This window comes from Phlebotomus argentipes, unplaced genomic scaffold, assembly GCF_947086385.1.
Source record: "Phlebotomus argentipes unplaced genomic scaffold, Phlebotomus argentipes genome assembly scaffold_4, whole genome shotgun sequence".
Taxonomy (NCBI): domain Eukaryota; kingdom Metazoa; phylum Arthropoda; class Insecta; order Diptera; family Psychodidae; genus Phlebotomus; species Phlebotomus argentipes.
The window spans coordinates 8,582,064-8,603,475 of record NW_026776174.1 but is presented as its reverse complement, the minus strand read 5'-3'; the positions used below and the strand labels follow the sequence as shown (position 1 = coordinate 8,603,475).

Here is a 21,412-nt window from a genome sequence, read left to right as displayed (position 1 = left end):
GACCGTCTGCAAAATCGGCATCTGACAAGGTGTTAATTTCATAATTAGGGAAACCCCAAATTCTTGGACTGGATCCTTGTTGATAATCATTAACACAAAATGCACCCAGCGAAGTTGGAACACCTGGCCGAATTCTAACGCAAACAACTGTCATTAATCCACTCGCAGGATGATATCCTGTGCCGATTATATCATTATTTTCCGGGATATAGTATCTGTACGGTCCCACGTACGAATTCTCTGAAAATAGCACACATCACAATAAATCGGTGCACTGTGGATGAGTAAAAGCACAACACTGCAATCTATCACCTGATCTTGGCAAATTTTCAAAATTAACATTCTTCCAGTAGTAAACTTCCTCAACATCTGTCTCGGAATATCCTGGATATTCTGCACTAGTCGAAAAGATGAAAATATAAAATAGTCCCCCGAAAGTGAGAATGTTCATTTTGGTGGTATTTCTGCAGCCAGAACAGAGTCAAATGACCTCAGGAAGAGATGAAGACGCCTTTTTATACTGAACTCCGTGAGAATCGTTGAGAATTCTTGATAATCCAGCATCATGATTGCTTGTGTTTGAAATTTATTGTTAATTTGTGCTGTTTCATTAATTTTGTATATTTATACAAGACGCAGATTTCTTTGAAAGAATTTCTTTTCATTCTTCATATTTTCCTTAATTTTTCCCTAAAATATTATGTGATCTTTTCATAGAAAAATAATGAAGAAAGGCGACATTTCATGTAATTTTTTTTTTGTTCATACATGAGTAATTTATGGTGATTATTCCTGTAGATATTTCTCTAATCTCTCCAAGGCGAAGATTTTTGTAATTTTTGTTAACTCTGGCGCACACTTTGCTAATAAATTCAGATATTGCGATGTCAAAGAACTCTTTCAGCTGAACTTTTGGAAATGGATATCAACATGGTGTTAGCGAGAAAAGTTATTTTGGGAATCAGAGTCGAATGAAATCTAGAGGCAATCTGCACCCTTTATTTTATGCAAGCAAAAACATAAATTTGAAGATACATCAGCAGTGAAGATACATTTTACAGATTATTCTTTTGAATTTAGAAAATACATGCAGTAGGAGGTATATTAATTATGATACGATACATCATATATATTTGTTGCTTATCTTCCCCACAAATCTTTATTATTCATCTTCGCAGATGGTTCCTCGAATGGCATCGGTGACTCTCATCCGGAAGGTTCTGGAATTAATGTTTTGCAGGTTCAATGGTTCATCGCTGGTGAAAAGAATGGGAATGTAGCAAGTATGAAACCAGAGATATCCCCAAGAGTCTATAAAAATATTTATGCCGTAGAGCAAATCATCAGACTCATAAACTACATCGACATTGTCGGGATTTAGAGGTTTGTTGATTTTCCAGCAACGAATTTGATTTGATTGGACTTCAGCATAGAACATAACTCCGTGAGCATAATCAATTGCAGTTCTGCAACTCTCATGTCCGCATCCTCGATGGCCCATGATACTGAAGTCATCGTTATTGTAATTCGTCGGAGATCTTCTTCTGTCCTTCAGAACTCTCGTAGATACTTTATATTGCGCTGTGCTTGCTACAGTCGTATAATAAGCTGTACGATCTCCGTATTTGTCGGCATATCCAAGAGCAATAGAATACATTCCTAAAGGCAAATCATAGTAATACGTTCTGTCAAATACAAAATGCGATTCTGCTATGACTGGAAAGAAAGTTTCGTGGTCGAAATACCAAAAATCATCATTCTTATAATCATACACTGTAAGATAACTGGAGAAGGCATTCGCTATGTACACGAAGAGATCATCGCATGAGCCGCTTTCTTGGTAGTCGAGAGTTGACACCATAAATCCATAGGAACCTCTGGCGGCAATACTGTCTGGGAACTCTGCAAGACGTATAATGGGGAAGTTTCTAGTTTTGCATCCGTTTGAGGGAATTCCAATGACTGTCAATGTAGGATTCTTAATAAGATAAGTGGTGTTGTGGTAGTAATAGAGATGTCCGTTGTCCATTGTGAACAATCTGTTGCATTTCTCGTCCATCGTGAGATAACAGACTGAAATGATTCTGTCCGTTGATTCTTGCGGTGGCGGTGGTTTTGTAATTGGAGATTGATAAATTGGCACTTGAACCTGCTGATGACTCGATTGGTAGTGCCCATGGTGATAGTTTTGATAGTTGCCTCCATAGTTAGTGTAATAAGACTGTCCATGATGATATTTGTTAGGTTTTGAATGGAATTTTCTGCCCTCTTCGTCTGGCCCACCAATGAAATCTGAGTCCCTTAGAGCATTTATTTCATAATTGGGGAAACCCCAGATTTTGGGGCTCGATCCTTCCGAATAATCACTGGCACAAAATGCAGCCAAAGACGTTGGAACTCCTGGTCTGATTCTAACAATGACCACAACCATTAAACCACTTGCACGATGATAAGCAACGTTGATCAAGTTATTATTTTCCGGGATTAAGTATTTGTAGGGCCCCACATATGAATCAGCTGACAAACAAATACAACATTATAAATCACGCTAATGAATTGCAGAATTAAATATATCACCTCTTCTCGGCAAATTCTCATATTCGACTTCTTTCCAATAATACACTCGTTCGGCGGTTTTAACTGCACATGCACAAATAATGCATGAAAAAAAGACACTCAACAATCCTCCAAGGAGAATAATATTCATTGTATCTTCACTTTTGTATATTTCTCCGAGAAAACAGTCAAATGAACACTCTCCTGCGTGAAGATTGCCTTTTATACTGATCTTGGTGGGATCATTGGGACCATTCACTTGCCAAGAATATTGATTAGATTGATTTTTTATTCTGGGAAGGAGTGTTAGTTTTAGAACTGATTATAGATGCAAAGCAAATGAATCTGCAACATGCTGTCAACCGCAAAAAGACATATATTGTGTTAAAGCCATTTTATTTAAAAACGCGTGCTAATTCATGAACGTTAAAACAAAAGCTATTTAATAATCATTGCGATTATACATTTTATTAACAGAATTAAAGACAATTTAACATTTTCACGAGAATGTATAGCTGCAGAATACTCGACAAGAATGGGATAAGAATAAAGCAACAGAATCGTTCGGGAGTCGATTTATTTAGTAATTTATTGATTCCTCCTAATGATTTCTTCACTCCTTAAAATACAACGACATTCGCTAATTATTGCGAAATATATATTTTTCCAATGTCTCCTGAGATAAGATGTGAACAAACGATCTTGATTCGAGTTTCTGGATGATATCTGATGTAATGCTAAATCACTCTGCATAGATAAATAAAATTTGGGATTCCAAAGACAATTTATTGTGAAATATTTTTAGGAGTGTTTTGTATGATTGTTGCTAAACGAATACGCACATGTTCATATAATTATTATGTACTCCTCTCCTTAAAGAATATAAAAAAAATTCCAGTAATAATTCAAAATCAACCATCGATATTGCATAGTGTTCCTCGAATTGCATCAGTAACCTTTACGCGGAAAAATCTGGAATTCACCTGCGTGAGATCCAGAGGATTATCAGAAGTTAATAAGACAGGAATAGAAGTAGACTGAAACCAAAGATACCCTCTCGAATCTATGAGCATTTGTGGCCCGAAGAAGTATTTATCAGATTTGTACACCACGTCTCTAGTATCCGGATTGAGGGGTGAATTCACTTTCCAACAGTGAATTTCATTAGTTTGTACATCGGCTGTGAATACTACTCCAGTCGCATAATCAATTACACTTTTCAACGGCTGAGAATTACACCCTAAATATCCCATAATCCTGAAATCATCCGAGTTAAAATTGGCTGGAGATCTTCTCTTATTCTTAAGGATTCTTGTAGATACAGCATATTGAGCCGTTCCTGCTACCGAAGTGTAATAAGCTGTTCTATCACCGTCTTCATCGGGATAACCAAGAACTATAGAAAATAAGCCCAAAGGCATATCAAAATTGTAAGTTCCACGGAACACCATGTGTGATTCTGCGATGACTGGCTTGAAAGTTTCATGATCAAATGTCCAAAAGTCATCTTTCTTATAATCGTATACAGTAAGGTAACTATGGAAAGTGTTTGTTATGTAAAACAAGACGTCAGCACAGTCGTCTGATTGGTAATCGGGAACAACGTGCATGAATCCATATGATCCCATTGCTGCTATTTTATCCGGAAGTTCTCTTCGACGTATAATAGGAAACTGGCGTGTTTCACAACCATTTGACGGCAAACCAATGATCCACAAGGACGGCTTTTGAATTATATAAGTAGCATTCAGATAATACTGAATCTGTCCGTGGTCCATGAACAGAACCCTGTCGCACTTTTCATCGCCATTTACTTGAAACACAGAAGCAATTCTCTTAATTTCTAATGGTTGTTCAATTGGAGCCACAGTCGGTTTCACATAAATAGGAACATAGTGATGATTGTTGTGATGTTTGTTGTGATGTTTGTGAATTCTGGTCTCATCGTCTTCTTCTGTTTCCAATTGAGTGGCAAAATCAGTCGCATGAAGTGCATTCAATTCGTAGTTAGGGAATCCCCATAACTTTGGACTTGAGCCAGTTGGATAATCTCCGATGCAGAAAGCACCAACTGATGTTGGAACTCCGGGTCTCAATCGCACATTTGCTGTCATTATCAATCCACTGGCGACATGATATGCTATTGATCCAACGCCATTATTTTCCGGGATGTAATATCTGTAGGGTCCAACCCATGATTTTTCTAAAAATTGCACACATCACAGTTAATCTGAGTATTATTTTCACACACAATTTAATTCACCTGAGTATGGCAAATTCTCGTACTCCACCTTCTTCCAGCGAAACATTTCTTCAACATGTCCCACACTGAGAGCAGCAAAAGCTCCCAGCATCACAAAAACCGAAATATTCTTCATTCTATATAATGGTATTTAAACTGCAAGCCTGAACATGGCGAAATGGTTCTTGATTGAGTGCGGTTCTGCTTTTATACCACAACTTGTGGGTCACTACCCTCTGCGCGCCTTATTTATCCGTATCACCATATATATTAAAGAGGAATTATCAATTTTAAAAATCATGCGTGAGGTAGAATTCGACTTTTATATATTCAGTAGAGAATACATATCCATTGCCCACATTTTCAATACACATACATCCGAAGATCAATATTGATAGCCATCGTCATCATCACACTGTTCCCCGAATAGCGTCAGAATCCTTTACTGGGAAGATCACAAGATAGTCATTTTATGCGCCGTACTAGGAATTCAGAGTACTACTGCTGGTACCGTGACCATAAATATGAATACGTAGAAAATACACAAACCAACTGCGCAGAGACACAAAAAATGACACTTGCAGGGATCTTCGGTAAAAGGATGAGTTATCAAAACCCCCAAAATCATTCCAAAATCGATTTATTTAATAATTCATTAATTTCTCCTACTGAATTCTTCACTCCTTAAAACAACGATTTTCCGAACGAAGAATAAAAATTACCATATTTGCCAATATTTCCAGACATAAGATTCGAACGAAACATATTAAATCGAGTTTCTCGATTGATTGCCAATGAAATGTTAGAAAGACAATTTTATCGCTTGTCTTCAAAATCAATTAATACAGAAAGAAATATTGACAGTATAAAGAAGTTCTTTAAATTATTTGGGCTACAGACCTTGAAAACCAACTTCCTATTTGTGTCCTTTTTGATGCAGTTTGTGGATAATTTTTTAGGGAATTTATGCAATTGTTAGACGAATAAATGAACATATACTGACATAATATAGTGAACTGATTGATTTTAGTTCGAAAAAAAAATAAAGTCAAATTCAGAATTATTGAGAGTTAATTATTTTTATTTCAACCATCGTTATCGCAAAGTGTTCCTTGAATTGCGTCAGTAACCTTTACGCGGAAAAATCTGGAATTTACCTGTGTGAAATCCAGAGGAATATCAGAGGTATACAAAATGGGAATTGAACTAGACTGGAACCAAAGATATCCTCTCGAATCTATGAGCATTTGTGGCCCGAAGAAGTATTTATCAGATTTGTACACCACGTCTCTAGTATCCGGATTGAGGGGTGAATTCACTTTCCAACAGTGAATTTCATTAGTTTGTGCATCGGCTGTGAATACTACTCCAGTGGCATAATCAATTACACTTTTCAACGGCTGAGAATTACACCCTAAATATCCCATAATTCTGAAATCATCCGAGTTAAAATTGGCTGGAGATCTTCTCTTATTCTTAAGGATTCTTGTAGATACAGCATATTGAGCCGTTCCTGCTACCGAAGTGTAATAAGCTGTTCTATCACCGTCTTCATCGGGATAACCAAGAAATATAGAAAATAAACCCAAAGGCATATCAAAATTGTAAGTTCCACGGAACACCATGTGTGATTCTGCGATGACTGGCTTGAAAGTTTCATGATCAAATGTCCAAAAGTCATCTTTCTTATAATCGTATACAGTAAGGTAACCATAGAAGCCGTTTGTTATGTAAAACAAGACGTCAGTACAATCATCTGATTGGTAATCGGGAACAACGTGCATGAATCCATATGATCCCATTGCTGCTATTTTATCCGGAAGTTCTCTTCGACGTATGATAGGAAACTGGCGTGTTTCGCAACCATTTGACGGCAAACCAATGATCCACAAGGACGGTTTTTGAATATAATAAGTAGCATTTTGGTAATACTGAATCTGTCCGTGGTCCATGAACAGAACCCTGTCGCACTTTTCATCGCCATTTACGTGAAACACAGAAGCAATTCTCTTAATTTCTGATGGTTGTTCAACTGGAGCCAAAGTCGGTTTCTCATTCGGTTTCACATAAATAGGAACATAGTGATGATTGTTGTGATGTTTGTGGATTCTGGTCTCATCGTCTTCTTCTGTTTCCAATTGAGTGGCAAAATCAGACGCATGAAGTGCATTCAATTCGTAGTTGGGGAATCCCCATAACTTTGGACTTGAGCCAGTTGGATAATCTCCGATGCAGAAAGCACCAACTGATGTTGGAACTCCGGGTCTCAATCGCACATTTGCTGTCATTATCAATCCACTGGCGACATGATATGCTATTGATCCAACGCCATTATTTTCCGGGATGTAATATCTGTAGGGTCCAACCCATGAGTTTTCTAAAAATTGCACACATCACAGTTAATCTGGGTATTATTTTCACACACAATTTAATTCACCTGAGTATGGCAAATTCTCGTACTCCACCTTCTTCCAGCGAAACATTTCTTCAACATGTCCCACACTGAGAGCAGCAAAAGCTCCCAGCATCACAAAAACCGAAATATTCTTCATTCTAATAATGGTATTTGAACTGCAAGCCTGAACACGGTGAAATGGTTCTTGATTGAGTGCTGTTCTGCTTTTATACCACAGTTTGTGGGTCACTACCCTTTGCGCACCATCTTTATTCGAATTACCATATTAAAGAGCGATAATAAATTTTAAAAATCATGCGTGAGATAGGAATAGAGCTTTATATATTCAGTAGAGAATACATATCCATTGCCCACATTTTCAATACACATTCATCCGAAGATCAATATTGATAGCCATCGTCATTATCACACTGTTCCCCGAATAGCGTCAGAAACCTTTATTTGGAAAATCACATAAATTAACATTGACCACTGACATAAGAAAGTGAACTGATTGATTTTAGTTCGAAAAAAAAATAAAGTCAAATTCAGAATTATTGAGAGTTAATTATTTTTATTTCAACCATCGTTATCGCAAAGTGTTCCTTGAATTGCGTCAGTAACCTTTACGCGGAAAAATCTGGAATTTACCTGTGTGAAATCCAGAGGAATATCAGAGGTATACAAAATGGGAATTGAACTAGACTGGAACCAAAGATATCCTCTCGAATCTATGAGCATTTGTGGCCCGAAGAAGTATTTATCAGATTTGTACACCACGTCTCTAGTGTCCGGATTGAGGGGTGAATTCACTTTCCAACAGTGAATTTCATTAGTTTGTACATCGGCTGTGAATACTACTCCAGTGGCATAATCAATTACACTTTTCAACGGCTGAGAATTACACCCTAAATATCCCATAATCCTGAAATCATCCGAGTTAAAATTGGCTGGAGATCTTCTCTTATTCTTAAGGATTCTTGTAGATACAGCATATTGAGCCGTTCCTGCTACCGAAGTGTAATAAGCTGTTCTGTCACCGTCTTCATCGGGATAACCAAGAAATATAGAAAATAAGCCCAAAGGCATGTAATAATTGTAAGATCCACGGAAGACCAAGTGGGCTTCTGCGATTACTGGCTTGAAAGTTTCATGATCAAATGCCCAAAAGTCATCTTTCTTATAATCGTATACAGTAAGGTAACCATAGAAGGCATTTGTTATGTAAAATAAGACGTCAGTACAATCGTCTGATTGGTAATCGGGAACAACGTGCATGAATCCATATGATCCCATTGCTGCTATTTTATCCGGAAGTTCTCTTCGACGTATGATAGGAAACTGGCGTGTTTCGCAACCATTTGACGGCAAACCAATGATCCACAAGGACGGTTTTTGAATATAATAAGTGGCATTTTGGTAATACTGAATCTGTCCGTGGTCCATGAACAGAACCCTGTCGCACTTTTCATCACCATTTACGTGAAACACAGAAGCAATTCTCTTAATTTCCGATGGCTGTTCAATTGGAGCCAAAGTCGGTTTCTCATTCGGTTTCACATAAATAGGAACATAGTGATGATTGTTGTGATGTTTGTGGATTCTGGTCTCATCGTCTTCTTCTGTTTCCAATTGAGTGGCAAAATCAGACGCATGAAGTGCATTCAATTCGTAGTTAGGGAATCCCCATAACTTTGGACTTGAGCCAGTTGGATAATCTCCGATGCAGAAAGCACCAACTGATGTTGGAACTCCGGGTCTCAATCGCACATTTGCTGTCATTATCAATCCACTGGCGACATGATATGCTATTGATCCGACATCGTTGTTTTCCGGGATGTAATATCTGTAGGGTCCAACCCATGAGTTTTCTAAAAATTCCACACATCACAGTTAATCTGAGTATTATTTTCACACACAATTTAATTCACCTGAGTATGGCAAATTCTCGTACTCCACCTTCTTCCAGCGAAACATTTCTTCAACATGTCCCACACTGAGAGCAGCAAAAGCTCCCAGCATCACAAAAACCGAAATATTCTTCATTCTATATAATGGTATTTAAACTGCAAGCCTGAACATGGCGAAATGGTTCTTGATTGAGTGCTGTTCTGCTTTTATACCACAGCTTGCGGGTCACTACCCTCTGCGCGCTATATTTTTCGGGATTACCATATTAAAGAGGGATAATAAATTTTAAAATCATGCCTGTGGAAGAAATGAACCTTTTCTTGCATAATATGAACATAATTTTTTATGAAATCTGTTATTTATAGCGTATATATATCCATTGTCTACATATTCTATACATATACATCTGAAGATCAATATACATAGCCATCGTCACAGACTGTTCCCCGAATAGCATCAGATACCTTTACCCGGAAAATTCTGGCGTTCACTTGATTAAGATTTAGTGGCATGTCTGAGTAATATTTGACTGGAATATGAGTGGAATGAAACCACAAATATCCAAGTGAATCAATGAACATTTGTGGCCCGAAAAAGTACTTGTCAGACTTAAATATCACAGCGATATTATCTGGATTGAGCGGCTTCTTGATGTTCCAACAGCGAATTTCATTAGTTTGCATTTGTGAGTAAAACATAACCCCATAAGAGTAATCAATTACATTTCTGAGAGGTTGATTGTCACATCCCAAATATCCCATTATCTTAAAATCATTGTGAGCTAAACTTATTTCAGACTGTCGCTTATTTTTCAGAACTCGCGTGGACACTGAATACTGAGCTGTGCTTGCTACGGATGTATAATAAGCCATGCGATCTCCATTTTCATCAGCATAACCAAGTGCAATTGAATATATTCCCATTAACATTTGATAATCGAATGTTTTCCTGAAGACAAAAAATGATTCTGAAGCAACTGGCAAGAATGTTTGATGGTCGACTGACCAAAATTCGTCTTTTCTATAATCATAAACTATTAAATAGTTATAAAAAGTGTTTGTCATATAAAGGAAGAGATCGTCACATGAATTATCTGATTGGTAATCTAGAATTGTATTCATTATACCATTTGGTCCTTTCGCTGCAATTTTATCGGGTATTTCACTACGTCTAATTACGGAGAATTGCCGAGTAAAGCATCCATTTGAGGGCAGATTAATCACCCAAAGAGAGGGATTATAAATAGTATAAGTTGTATTCCTGTAATACACTAACTGTCCATTATCCACGAAGAATAGTCGATTACATTTTTCATCAATAGTTACAATAAAAACTGAAATGATTCTTTTGGGGCCTAATAGGTTCGTTGCCTTAATGCTATTTTCATAACCGCCATGAATTTGATTTGGCCTGTGCCACAATTTTCTCTCCTCATCTTCTTTTATGTCGTTTTCAAAATCTGATGCTTGTAGAGAATTCAATTGATAGTTAGGAAAACCCCATATTTTGGGACTTGAACTATTTCTGTTTTCGTGAACACAAAAAGCGGCCAATGACGTAGGAATTCCTGGTCTTAATCTGACCACTGTTACGAGCATCAATCCGCTGGCAGGATGATATCCCATAGAGTCAATTTCGTTATTTTCCGGAATGAAATATCTATACGGTCCAGTCCAGGAGTATTCTGTGCGATGAAAAATAAGTCATTGTAAAATTAAATGTAAAGTGAGACAAATCATACCAGAATTTGGCAAATTTTCATATTGAACTCTCTTCCATTTGTAGACTTCTTCAACACGAGAATATCCCTCTATATTTTGGATTACAAAGGCACTAAGAATTACAGTCACTATGGCAAATTCCATCACTAGAGATATCTATTGACTAAGCAAGAACACGAAGAAATGATTTCTCTTTGAGATGCAGACCTTCTTTTATACCTACAAGATTTCTGGGACACAATCTTTATGACACAAATCTGCATTTCAAATGATACAACATCGAGAAATGCTCATAATAAACTTTCATGAAAAGATGAAAAAATGTCACAACTATACAAACTTCTGCTTATGTATGTCATTTATAAAACAAATATCGCTTGAAATATTTATTTTTCAAAGATCTTTCAGATATTAACATGATTCCCGTCGTCGCAAACTGTTCCTTTAATTGCATCTGATACTTTCACGCGGAAAATCCTTGAGCTGATTTCTTGGCCATTGAGAGGAAGATCTGTGGTCCAATTGACAGTGACCTGATCAGTGTTGAACCATAAGTATCCTTTGGAATCTATAAACATTTGTAAAGTAAAGAATAATTTGTCTGATTCAAAAATCACGCCGATATTGTCGGGATTAAGTCTTTTCTTGATGTTCCAGCATCGAATTTGATAGGATTGTGCTTCGGCGTAAAACATTACTCCGTAAGTGTAATCAATTACTGTCCCGATTGTCTGATGACCACTTCCTCGATAGCCAATTAGTTCAAAGTCATCCTGTGTCAAATTGGCCGAAGATTTACTTTTATCTTTCAATATTTTAGTAGAAACCGCAAACTGAGCTGTGCTGGCAATAGGTGAATAATATGCTAGTCTATCACCATTCTCGTCTGGATATCCTAGTGCAACATGGAACACTCCTAGTGGCATATATATATCTAATACCTTATTGAAAACAAAATTCGATTCAGCAATAATTGGGTGGAATGTTTCATGTTCGAATGACCAGAATTCATCGTTTTTGTAATCGTACACGACAAGATAATTGTAGAATGCATTAGCTATGTACAAGAACATATCATCACAAGAATCTGACTGATAATCCGGAGTCACTACCATGAATCCATTTGATCCTTTTGCAGAAATCCTCTCTGGGAGTTCAGATCGTCTGATGATTGGGAAGTTTCGAGTTTTACATCCGTCAGAAGGGAGTCCAATGACCCACAAGGACGGCTTTTGGATTGAGTAAGTTGTGTTTTGATAGTACTGAAGATTTCCATTGTCCATGAAGAAAACTCTATTACATTTCTCATCAACTGTGACATGGAAAACGGAGATTATTCTCTTTTCCTCGAGAGACTTTTCTGTCGTCACCACTGAGCGTCTCTGCTTGAATTGATCAACAGAAAACGTTTCTTCGATCGTTATGGTATCGACAAATTGATTATCCTCGTCTAGTGGTGTCAATCTTTTGAATTCCACTTTCTCAAGTGGCATTGAGAAATCGGATTCATTGAGAGCATTTATCTTGTAATTAGGAAAGCCCCAAATTTTGGGACTTGTTCCCACTTTATAATCACTAACACAGAATGCGCCTAACGACGTTGGAACTCCTGGTCTCACTCTGACGAATGATACAATCATTAGTTCACTTGCAGGATGATATCCAAAACCAGAAACATCATTATTCTCCGAAATATAATACTTATACGGCCCCACAAAAGAATTTTCTGGAAAAGCAAGGTAAAATCACGAGTAATCCACATTTATTATTATTATATAATATTCTTTAACAACCTGAATGAGGCAAATTTTCGAATTCCACTTTGTTCCACTTGAAGACTTCTTCCACTTTGTCTTTGGGATATCCAAAGGCAAAAGTAAAAATGAGAGTGAATATTAGTTTAGATAACTTCATTGTGCTTCTGTTGTTTTCTTCACTCGACACAGCCAAGTGACTCTTCTCACTGATGGAATTCTCCTTTTATACCAACTTTTTCATGAAACTAGAATATTTTGTGAATTTGAAATTCAAATCAGCGATATTAGAGGATAAAAATAATATGATTGGCATTTCAATATAAAATATATATAATAGAAATCTTTGAAGTCATGACATAATATTAAGTCTCTACGTGAATGCAAAGAAGATAGCAAACAACACAAATAAAAGCAGAAAACATTTATTTATAAGCCATAGATTCTCACAATTACCATATATTCCTGATATAATGATTCTTCTACCCTCTATTTCTCATTGACCAGAACTGTAAGTTAGTATTTATCTTTATCCTCACAAACTGTTCCCCTAATGGCATCTGACACCTTAACACGGAAGAACCTAGAATTAACTTCTTGTACATTAAGAGGAATGTCTGTACTCCAAATAACAGGGATATGATTCATGTTAAACCATAGATATCCTTTGGAATCTATAAACATTTGTAAAGAATTCAATAATATTTCAGACTCAAAAATCACACCAATATTGTCGGGATTAAGTCTTTTCTTGATATTCCAGCATCGAATTTGATAAGATTGTGATTCCGCATAAAACATTACTCCATGAGTGTAATCAATTACTGTCCCGACTGTCTGATGACCACTTCCTCGATATCCAATTAGTTCAAAGTCATCCTGTGTCAAATTGGCCGATGATTTACTTTTATCTTTCAATATTTTAGTAGAAACCGCAAACTGAGCTGTGCTGGCAATAGGTGAATAATATGCTAGTCTATCACCATTCTCGTCTGGATATCCTAGTGCAACATTGAACATTCCCAAAGGAGCATAATAATTCAAAGCACTTTTAAACACAAAATTGGATTCAGCAATAATTGGGTGGAATGATTCATGTTCGAATGACCAGAATTCATCATTTTTGTAGTCGTAAACCACAAGATAATTGTAATATAAATTGGCAATATAGAAAAATACATCCTCACAAGAATCTGACTGATAATCCGGAGTCACTACCATGAATCCATTTGATCCTTTTGCAGAAATCCTCTCTGGGAGTTCAGAGCGTCGAATGATTGGAAAGTTTCGAGTTTTACATCCGTCAGAAGGAAGTCCAATGACCCACAAGGACGGCTTTTGGATTGAGTAAGTTGTGTTTTGATAGTACTGAAGATTTCCATTGTCCATGAAATATACCCTATCGCACTTTTCATCAACAGTAAAATAGAAAACGGAGATTATTCTCTTTTCTTCGGAAGACTTTTCTATCGTCACCACTGATCGTCTCTGCTTGAATGGAAGTTGATCACCAGAGGGAACTTTTTCGATCGTTTTGGTATCGGCAAATAGATTATCGTCGTCTAGAGGTGTCAATCTTCTGAATTCCACTTTCTCAACTGGCATTGAGAAATCCGATTCATTGAGAGCATTTATCTTGTAATTAGGAAAACCCCAAATCTTAGGACTTGTTCCCACTTTATAATCACTAACACAGAATGCGCCTAACGACGTTGGAACTCCTGGTCTCACTCTGACGAATGATACAATCATTAGTTCACTTGCAGGATGATATCCAAAACCAGAAACATCATTATTCTCCGAAATATAATACTTATACGGCCCCACAAAAGAATTTTCTGGAAAAGCAAGGTAAAATCACGAGTAATCCACATTTATTATTATTATATAATATTCTTTAACAACCTGAATGAGGCAAATTTTCGAATTCCACTTTGTTCCACTTGAAGACTTCTTCCACTTTGTCTTTGGGATATCCAAAGGCAAAAGTAAAAATGAGAGTGAATATTAGTTTAGATAACTTCATTGTGCTTCTGTTGTTTTCTTCACTCGACACAGCCAAGTGACTCTTCTCACTGATGGAATTCTCCTTTTATACCAACTTTTTCATGAAACTAGAATATTATGTGAATTTGAAATTCAAATTAGCGATATTAGAGGATAAAAATAATATGAGTGACATTACTGTATCTATCCAAAATGTATTTTATGTCTTAGCATGTTATTGTTTCTTTACTAAATTTTGAGATTAAAACGAACAGTCAAATATCAGCAGAAAACATTTTTTTAATTATCCATCGATTCTTGCATATGCTCTTCACTGAATACATTTACTGTTAAATTCTCATCAGACCTGATCTACAAGCATACTAACTTGCAGATCAGGTTTCTGGTTATCCTAGTCTAGTCTGTGATTATCCGCACACACTGTTCCCCTGATGGCATTTAATACTTTAACGCGGAAAATCCGAGAGTTCACTTCAGTTAGATTTAGAGGAAGATCCGTTGTCCAATTAATGGGAATATGATCAGTAATAAACCATAAATATCCTTTGGAATCTATAAACATATCTACATTGAATAACAATTTGTCAGACTCAAAAATCACGCCGATATTGTCGGGATTAAGCGTTTTCTTGATATTCCAGCATCGAATTTGATAGGATTGTGCTTCCGCGTAAAACATCACTCCATGAGAGTAATCAATTACTGTTTTAATACTTTGATGTCCACTTCCTCGGTGCCCAAGTAGCATAAAATCGTTTTGTGTAATATTAGACGAAGATTTACTCTCATCCTTCAGAATTTTTGTAGATACAGTAAATTGAGAAACACTTCCGATTGGTGTATAGAAAGCTGGTCTATTGCCATTTTCATCAGGATATCCCAAAGCTAAATTAAATAAACCCAGAGGTAAGTAGAAATTCAATGCCTTATTGAAAACGAGATATGATTCAGCAGCAACAGGATGGAATGTTTCATGTTCGAATAACCAGAATTTATCGTTTTTGTAATCGTAAACCACAAGATAATTGTAGAATGCATTAGCTATGTACAAGAACACATCATCACAAGAATCTGATTGATAATCCGGAGTCACTATCATATATCCATTGGATCCTTTCGCAGAAATCCTCTCTGGGAGTTCAGAGCGTCTAATGATTGGAAAGTTTCGTGATTCACATCCATCAGAAGGAAGTCCAATGACCCACAAGGACGGCTTTTGGATTGAGTAAGTTGTGTTTTGATAGTACTGAAGATTTCCATTCTCCATGAAGAAAACTCTATTACATTTCTCATCAACTGTGACGTGGAAAACGGAGATTATTCTCTTCTCTTCGACAGAATTATATGATTCCATTATTGAGCGTTGATTAGCAGAGGGAATTTTCACAATTGTTTTGGTATCGACAAATTGATTATTATTTTCTGTGAGAGATGTTAATTCACTTTTAAACTCAACTTTCTCAACTGACATTGAGAAATCCGATTCATTGAGAGCATTTATCTTGTAATTAGGAAAACCCCAAATCTTAGGACTTGTTCCCACTTTATAATCACTAACACAGAATGCGCCTAACGACGTTGGAACTCCTGGTCTCACTCTGACGAATGTGACAATCATTAATTCACTTGCAGGATGATATCCAAAACCAGTCACATCAATATTTTCCGGAATGTAATACTTATACGGTCCCACGTTTGAATTTTCTGTAATGATAAAATAACAATAGCAAGTAACACTTTTCTTAAGAACTCAATTTTATTATTTTTCAACAACCTGGTTGTGGTAAATTTTCATATTCTACTTTGCTCCACTTGAAAACTTCTTCCACTTGATCATGTAGATTTCCTAACACAAGTTGTATAAATATTACAGTGAAAAAAATTATTTTTTTCGAAAAATTATGTATATCATGTAAATCCATTATTATTGCTCTTTTCTTCACTAAACACAATCAAATATGACAATATTCAATGCTGAAATTCTTATTATATACCTGGAGTTTTCCCCCACGAGTTCTTTAATCCATCTGGCTAATTCGAAAAGAGTGGGAGGAGAAGTTGTTCGACAAGAACTTAATTGGCTCTTGTTAGTGGAATTAAAAGCGGTTCTTTCGCAGAGCTGGTTTATCTCGAATTACCATACAAAAACCATAATTCTGATATGCATATACACATTATTATTATCAATTAGTTTTGCCGACTAAAAACTGTAAAATATAATTACTTGTTATTGTTGATTCCAAATAAGGAAAGAATACATATTTATTTAGTTAAATATTATTATATAACGCTACATCAAATTATGTTTCCTTTCACTTTTGCATGATAGAAAAATTGCAAATAGATATTAATTGGCATTATCACAAACTGTTCCTCGGATGGCATCTGATACTTTCACCCTAAACATTCTAGAATTCACTTCATTGAGATTTAATGGAATATCTGTAGCCCAATCAATGGGAATGTGATCAGTGTTGAACCACAAATATCCACTAGAATCTATGAACACTTCCACAACGAATAATAATTTATCTGACTCGAAAATTACATCAATATTGTCTGGATTGAGCGGCTTCCTGATATTCCAGCATCGAACTTGATAGGACTGAAGTTCCGCATAAAACATAACTCCGTAAGTGTAATCAATGGCAATTTTACCAGTCTGATGATCACATCCTCGATATCCCATGATTCTGAAATCGTCTTGTTTGAAATTAGCAGGTGATTTTCTTCGGTCTTTGAGTATTTTAGTTGATACTTCAAATTGAGCAGTACTTCCGTTTGGGGCATAAAATGCCGTACGATCTCCATTCTCGTCGGAAAATCCTAAAGCAATATTACATATTCCCAAAGGAAAATAATAGTTCAGGGTTTTATCAAATATCATGTATGATTCAGCGACGACTGGTTTAAAATTTTCGTGTTCAAAAGACCAGAATTCATCCTTTTTATAGTCATATACGACTAGAAAATTGTAGAACGAATTAACAATGTACACAAACACATCATCACAAGAATCTGATTGATAATCCGGAGTTACTATCATATATCCATTTGATCCTTGCGCATAAATTCTCTCTGGAATCTCAGAGCGTCGAATAATTGGGAAGTTTCGAGTTTCACATCCATCAGAAGGGAGTCCAATGACCCATAAAGATGGTTTTTGGACGGAGTAAGTTGTATTTTGGTAATATTGCAGAATGCCATTTTCCATAGAATACAATCGATTGCACTTCTCATCAACATTGAGGTGAAAAACGGAGATAATTCTTCTGACTTCGAGAGGTTTTTCTATAGAGATTGCTGGGTGTTTCTTGATGGGAAATGAGGAAACATGATGAATATTTATATAATGATTGGCGTATTGAATATTTGGATATTTGTTATGTTTGTGATGTTTTATCAATCCTCTGTGACTATCATCTTCTTCAATTGGTTCTGAGAAATCTGATTCTATCAGGGCATTTAATTCGTAATTAGGAAAGCCCCAAATTTTAGGGCTTTTTTCTATTTTATGATTATCACCAACACAAAATGCTCCCAAAGACGACGGCACTCCCGGTCTGACTCGCATCACAGTTACAAGCATGAGTCCACTTGCTGAATGATATCCAAAACTGATGACATCATTGTTTTCAGGAATGTAATATTTATACGGTCCCACATAAGAGTTTTCTGGAAAAAATTTCACGAAATCATTTATTTTAGGTTGAAATTTTATTTATTTATTAATAACCTGACTGAGGTAAATTCTCATATTCTACTTTCTTCCATTTGAAAACTTCTTCCACTTTGTCCTTGGGTTTTCCACATGCAAGTACGAAAAATGTTGTAAATGCAGTGAATATTACTCTTGATATCTTCATTTGAATGTTCTTCTTTTCACAAGACACAACCAATTGACATGCTCAATTCGCAAAATCTTATTTTATACCTGAAGTTTTGGGTTGGTGTGTGTTATTGGGAGAAGAAGTTGCTTGGCGAGAACTATTCGCCTGCGGAATCAAGAGTGGTTCTTTCGTGGGTCATCTTCGTCTAAAATCACCTTTCCGATTTACAATAAAAAGCCATAAATTGGAGTATATATATATATATGTATTTTGACCAATGAAATCTGCATTTCAAATGTTAAATATAACTTTCGTTAAATATTCTTTCACATAAGTCAAACAAATGCGAAAACTATTTTCACAATATACGATAGAAAAAGTCAATTTAATTCAATATTCTCACAAGCTGTTCCTTCGATAGCACCTGACACTTTCACTCGGAAAATTCTAGAATTTACCTCATTTATGTTCTTTTATTCATAACAGAAAAAAATGTACGTTTTGTTTTATATATACGCACACATTTGTGCATTTATTTCGGGCAATTGTTACAACTAAAAAAAATACCACACATTTCTATTGAAGACATGTTATCATTGCTTCTCTCCATTTGTCAATCAGAACTGTGTATTCTTGCAATTATACTCATGCCACCAGTTATCCAATTGATCGTATATTATCTGAGCTGTGTTGTCGCACTTTTGTGTCTCTCCTCGCATCAGCAAATCCTCTCATCAAGTTTGCAGATGCATTGCAATGTGAGTATCTTTCTTTATGGATCACTTCGAGAGAAGATTGATGTGTTTTGTGCTTGTTTTACAGGAGTCAGTTCCTTTCTCCGCACGCAAGGCAAGTCTCCCAGTGCGTGGACACGCCGGAGAGGGTGAACTTCCTCGTCAGCAACTGTGGTGTGAATGGTGCCAGGGGAAAAAATGTGCTGGGCCGCGGTGGCTTCGGGATTGTGCTGAAGGCTACGTACAGAGGTAAGTTTTACTCCCAGAGATTCTTCGCCTCCACCCGAAAACCGATGGTGGTGATGAAAAGAGGCCTTTCGAAGTGATACACAGACATTACAAATCGCCAGCGCGAGTCAATGGGAAAATAAGGAGGGAAAGTCTCCTCATTTACATTGAAGTTGTATATGTAATAATACCCCGCCGGAATAGGGCATTTCCGTGGGAAATTTCCATACTCCAAGACTGTGGGATAGAAGAGCGCCAGCACAAGACTCTGTCGGGCGGGATTCTTGAGAAAGGCACAAAAATCCAGCTTTGTATCCATAATGCTGGGATGATATCGATTTCCCTTCTTCTCGTAACTCTTAGCTGAAATGTAAACACTATCATTGAGATCCACTTTGAATGTGGCTGTCGAATTGAGTCCATCGAAAGTTCTATTCAGTTTCCTGATGAAGATCGATGCATCCTCAATGATGTCTGGAGCTTTAATTTCAACTTTTACGTTTTCCTGCACTATCTTAAAATTTCTCAACCCATCGCAACACCCAACAAAGAGAATCACACCCAGAAGAGCTGTAGATCTCATTGTGCTCTAACTGAAACTGTTGGTGTAACGTGAAATTGTCTCTTTTGCGATGATTTCAAGCAGAAATAATCCCATTTTCGCATCCGCCGCTGGGACAAAAGCCCATCAAATTACACTAATCTCGTTTGATTTTTTGCTAGGCACACGTGTGGCAGTCAAAGTAGTTGACTTGCATCATCAGCACTGTCGTGAATCGCTGGAAAATGAGGGAAATATTCTCGGCTGGAAGCATTCCAACATCATTCAAATACTGAAGATCACATCAGGCGAACATCATGGGCTTGTGATTATGGAGAGAGTTTCCGGAGATAATCTCCAGTCCATCCTGAATACTGTGTGCATAGGAAGGCGATCAGCTCTTGAAATCCTTTGTCAAGTAGCATCAGGACTGATTTATTGCCACTGTCGAGGCATCATTCATGGTGATCTCAAGCCTCAGAACATTCTCATCACCATAACGGATGATAAGAATGGTTTTCTAGTGAAATTATGTGATTTCGGGAGTTCCTTTGCAATCAATGAGCACACAAAAGGCAATGAATGTCGGGGAACCATCAGATATATGGCTCCGGAAGCTCTCAAAGCTGGTTCTCTAAGTCCCAAAATAGATATTTACAGCTTTGGAGTGACTATGTGGCAGATTAAGTGTCGAAAAGTGCCTTATGAAGAAATTCACAACAACCACACCATCGCATATCGTGTAGTCAGAGAAGGATTAAGACCGGATATTTGTCAGGAAATTTCCCGCAGGATCCCCAAAATCTTCCTCAATAGCGGCAGTCTAAAGACAGACTATTCAGTCTCTCCACGAAAGATTAAAAGTGAGAGTTTAAACATAAATACAGAAAACTCGCAGGAAAACCTTTCTAGGTCATTAAATGCTCTTCTCAAGGAAGCTAAAATTGAGAACCACGTAAAAAGTCCTGTACTTAAAAAGAAAATCCCGTGGAGAAAGATCTTAACATCTAAGAAGTGGATAGAAAACGAGGAACTGGCGTCGAATTATCGTGATTTATTCACAATTTGCTGGCATGAAGATCCTAAATGTCGTCCTGAAGCCTCAGAACTTTTATCTCAACTTCAGAAATTTGCATCCAAAACCACTGACAATGTTTTCACTCTATATCCTTAAAAATAAAGAACACATTACAATAAAAGTATGTACGTGTTTCACACTTTTTTTTCTATGCCCTAAAGTTCTTATTGAGGCATAGAAAGTCATTATTGAGCAATAAATTGACTCTCCGTTGATATCACCACACCAAATTATTACAGGGTGATAAGCTGCATGTTGTTCTCTTCATTTTCTTAGTAACACATTTGTAAAGCTTGTTCAAAGGTTCTCTCAATGCATAAGACATACAATTGTAGGATGTATAATATTTATTTGCGCTTGTGTATTCTCACAAAACTTAGGAGTCAAGGGCATTTTCGGTTTTCAATACAATGTC

The 21,412-nt window shown here is 36.6% G+C and overlaps 5 protein-coding genes across 5 annotated transcripts; 1 reads left to right on the top strand and 4 right to left on the bottom strand.

Annotated features, from left to right (window-relative positions):
- Positions 1–1,162: 1,162 nt before the first annotated feature.
- LOC132258420 (L-dopachrome tautomerase yellow-f2-like) lies at positions 1,163–2,431 on the bottom strand. The gene has a single exon (XM_059755747.1). It carries the CDS (start codon positions 2,429–2,431, stop codon positions 1,163–1,165), a length of 1,269 nt encoding a protein of 422 aa, XP_059611730.1.
- A 1,036-nt stretch (positions 2,432–3,467) lies between these two features.
- Positions 3,468–4,934, bottom strand: LOC132258419 (L-dopachrome tautomerase yellow-f2-like). Its single transcript, XM_059755746.1, has 2 exons — positions 4,820–4,934; positions 3,468–4,759 (listed from the first exon to the last, which is right to left on the bottom strand). Exons 1-2 carry the CDS (start codon positions 4,932–4,934, stop codon positions 3,468–3,470), a joined length of 1,407 nt encoding a protein of 468 aa, XP_059611729.1.
- A 6,295-nt stretch (positions 4,935–11,229) lies between these two features.
- On the bottom strand, positions 11,230–12,465 carry LOC132258418 (L-dopachrome tautomerase yellow-f2-like). Its single transcript, XM_059755745.1, has one exon. It carries the CDS (start codon positions 12,463–12,465, stop codon positions 11,230–11,232), a length of 1,236 nt encoding a protein of 411 aa, XP_059611728.1.
- A 630-nt stretch (positions 12,466–13,095) lies between these two features.
- LOC132258417 (L-dopachrome tautomerase yellow-f-like) lies at positions 13,096–17,275 on the bottom strand. Its single transcript, XM_059755744.1, has 3 exons — positions 16,955–17,275; positions 13,305–14,214; positions 13,096–13,253 (listed from the first exon to the last, which is right to left on the bottom strand). The coding sequence occupies exons 1-3, from the start codon at positions 17,273–17,275 to the stop codon at positions 13,096–13,098; spliced, it is 1,389 nt and encodes a 462-aa protein (XP_059611727.1).
- Positions 17,276–18,991: 1,716 nt separating this feature from the next.
- LOC132257656 (serine/threonine-protein kinase mos-like) lies at positions 18,992–21,100 on the top strand. Its single transcript, XM_059754651.1, has 3 exons — positions 18,992–19,174; positions 19,239–19,399; positions 20,102–21,100. Coding segments are annotated over exons 1-3 (1,155 nt in total). The 5' UTR covers positions 18,992–19,172; the 3' UTR covers positions 21,094–21,100.
- Positions 21,101–21,412: the final 312 nt, after the last annotated feature.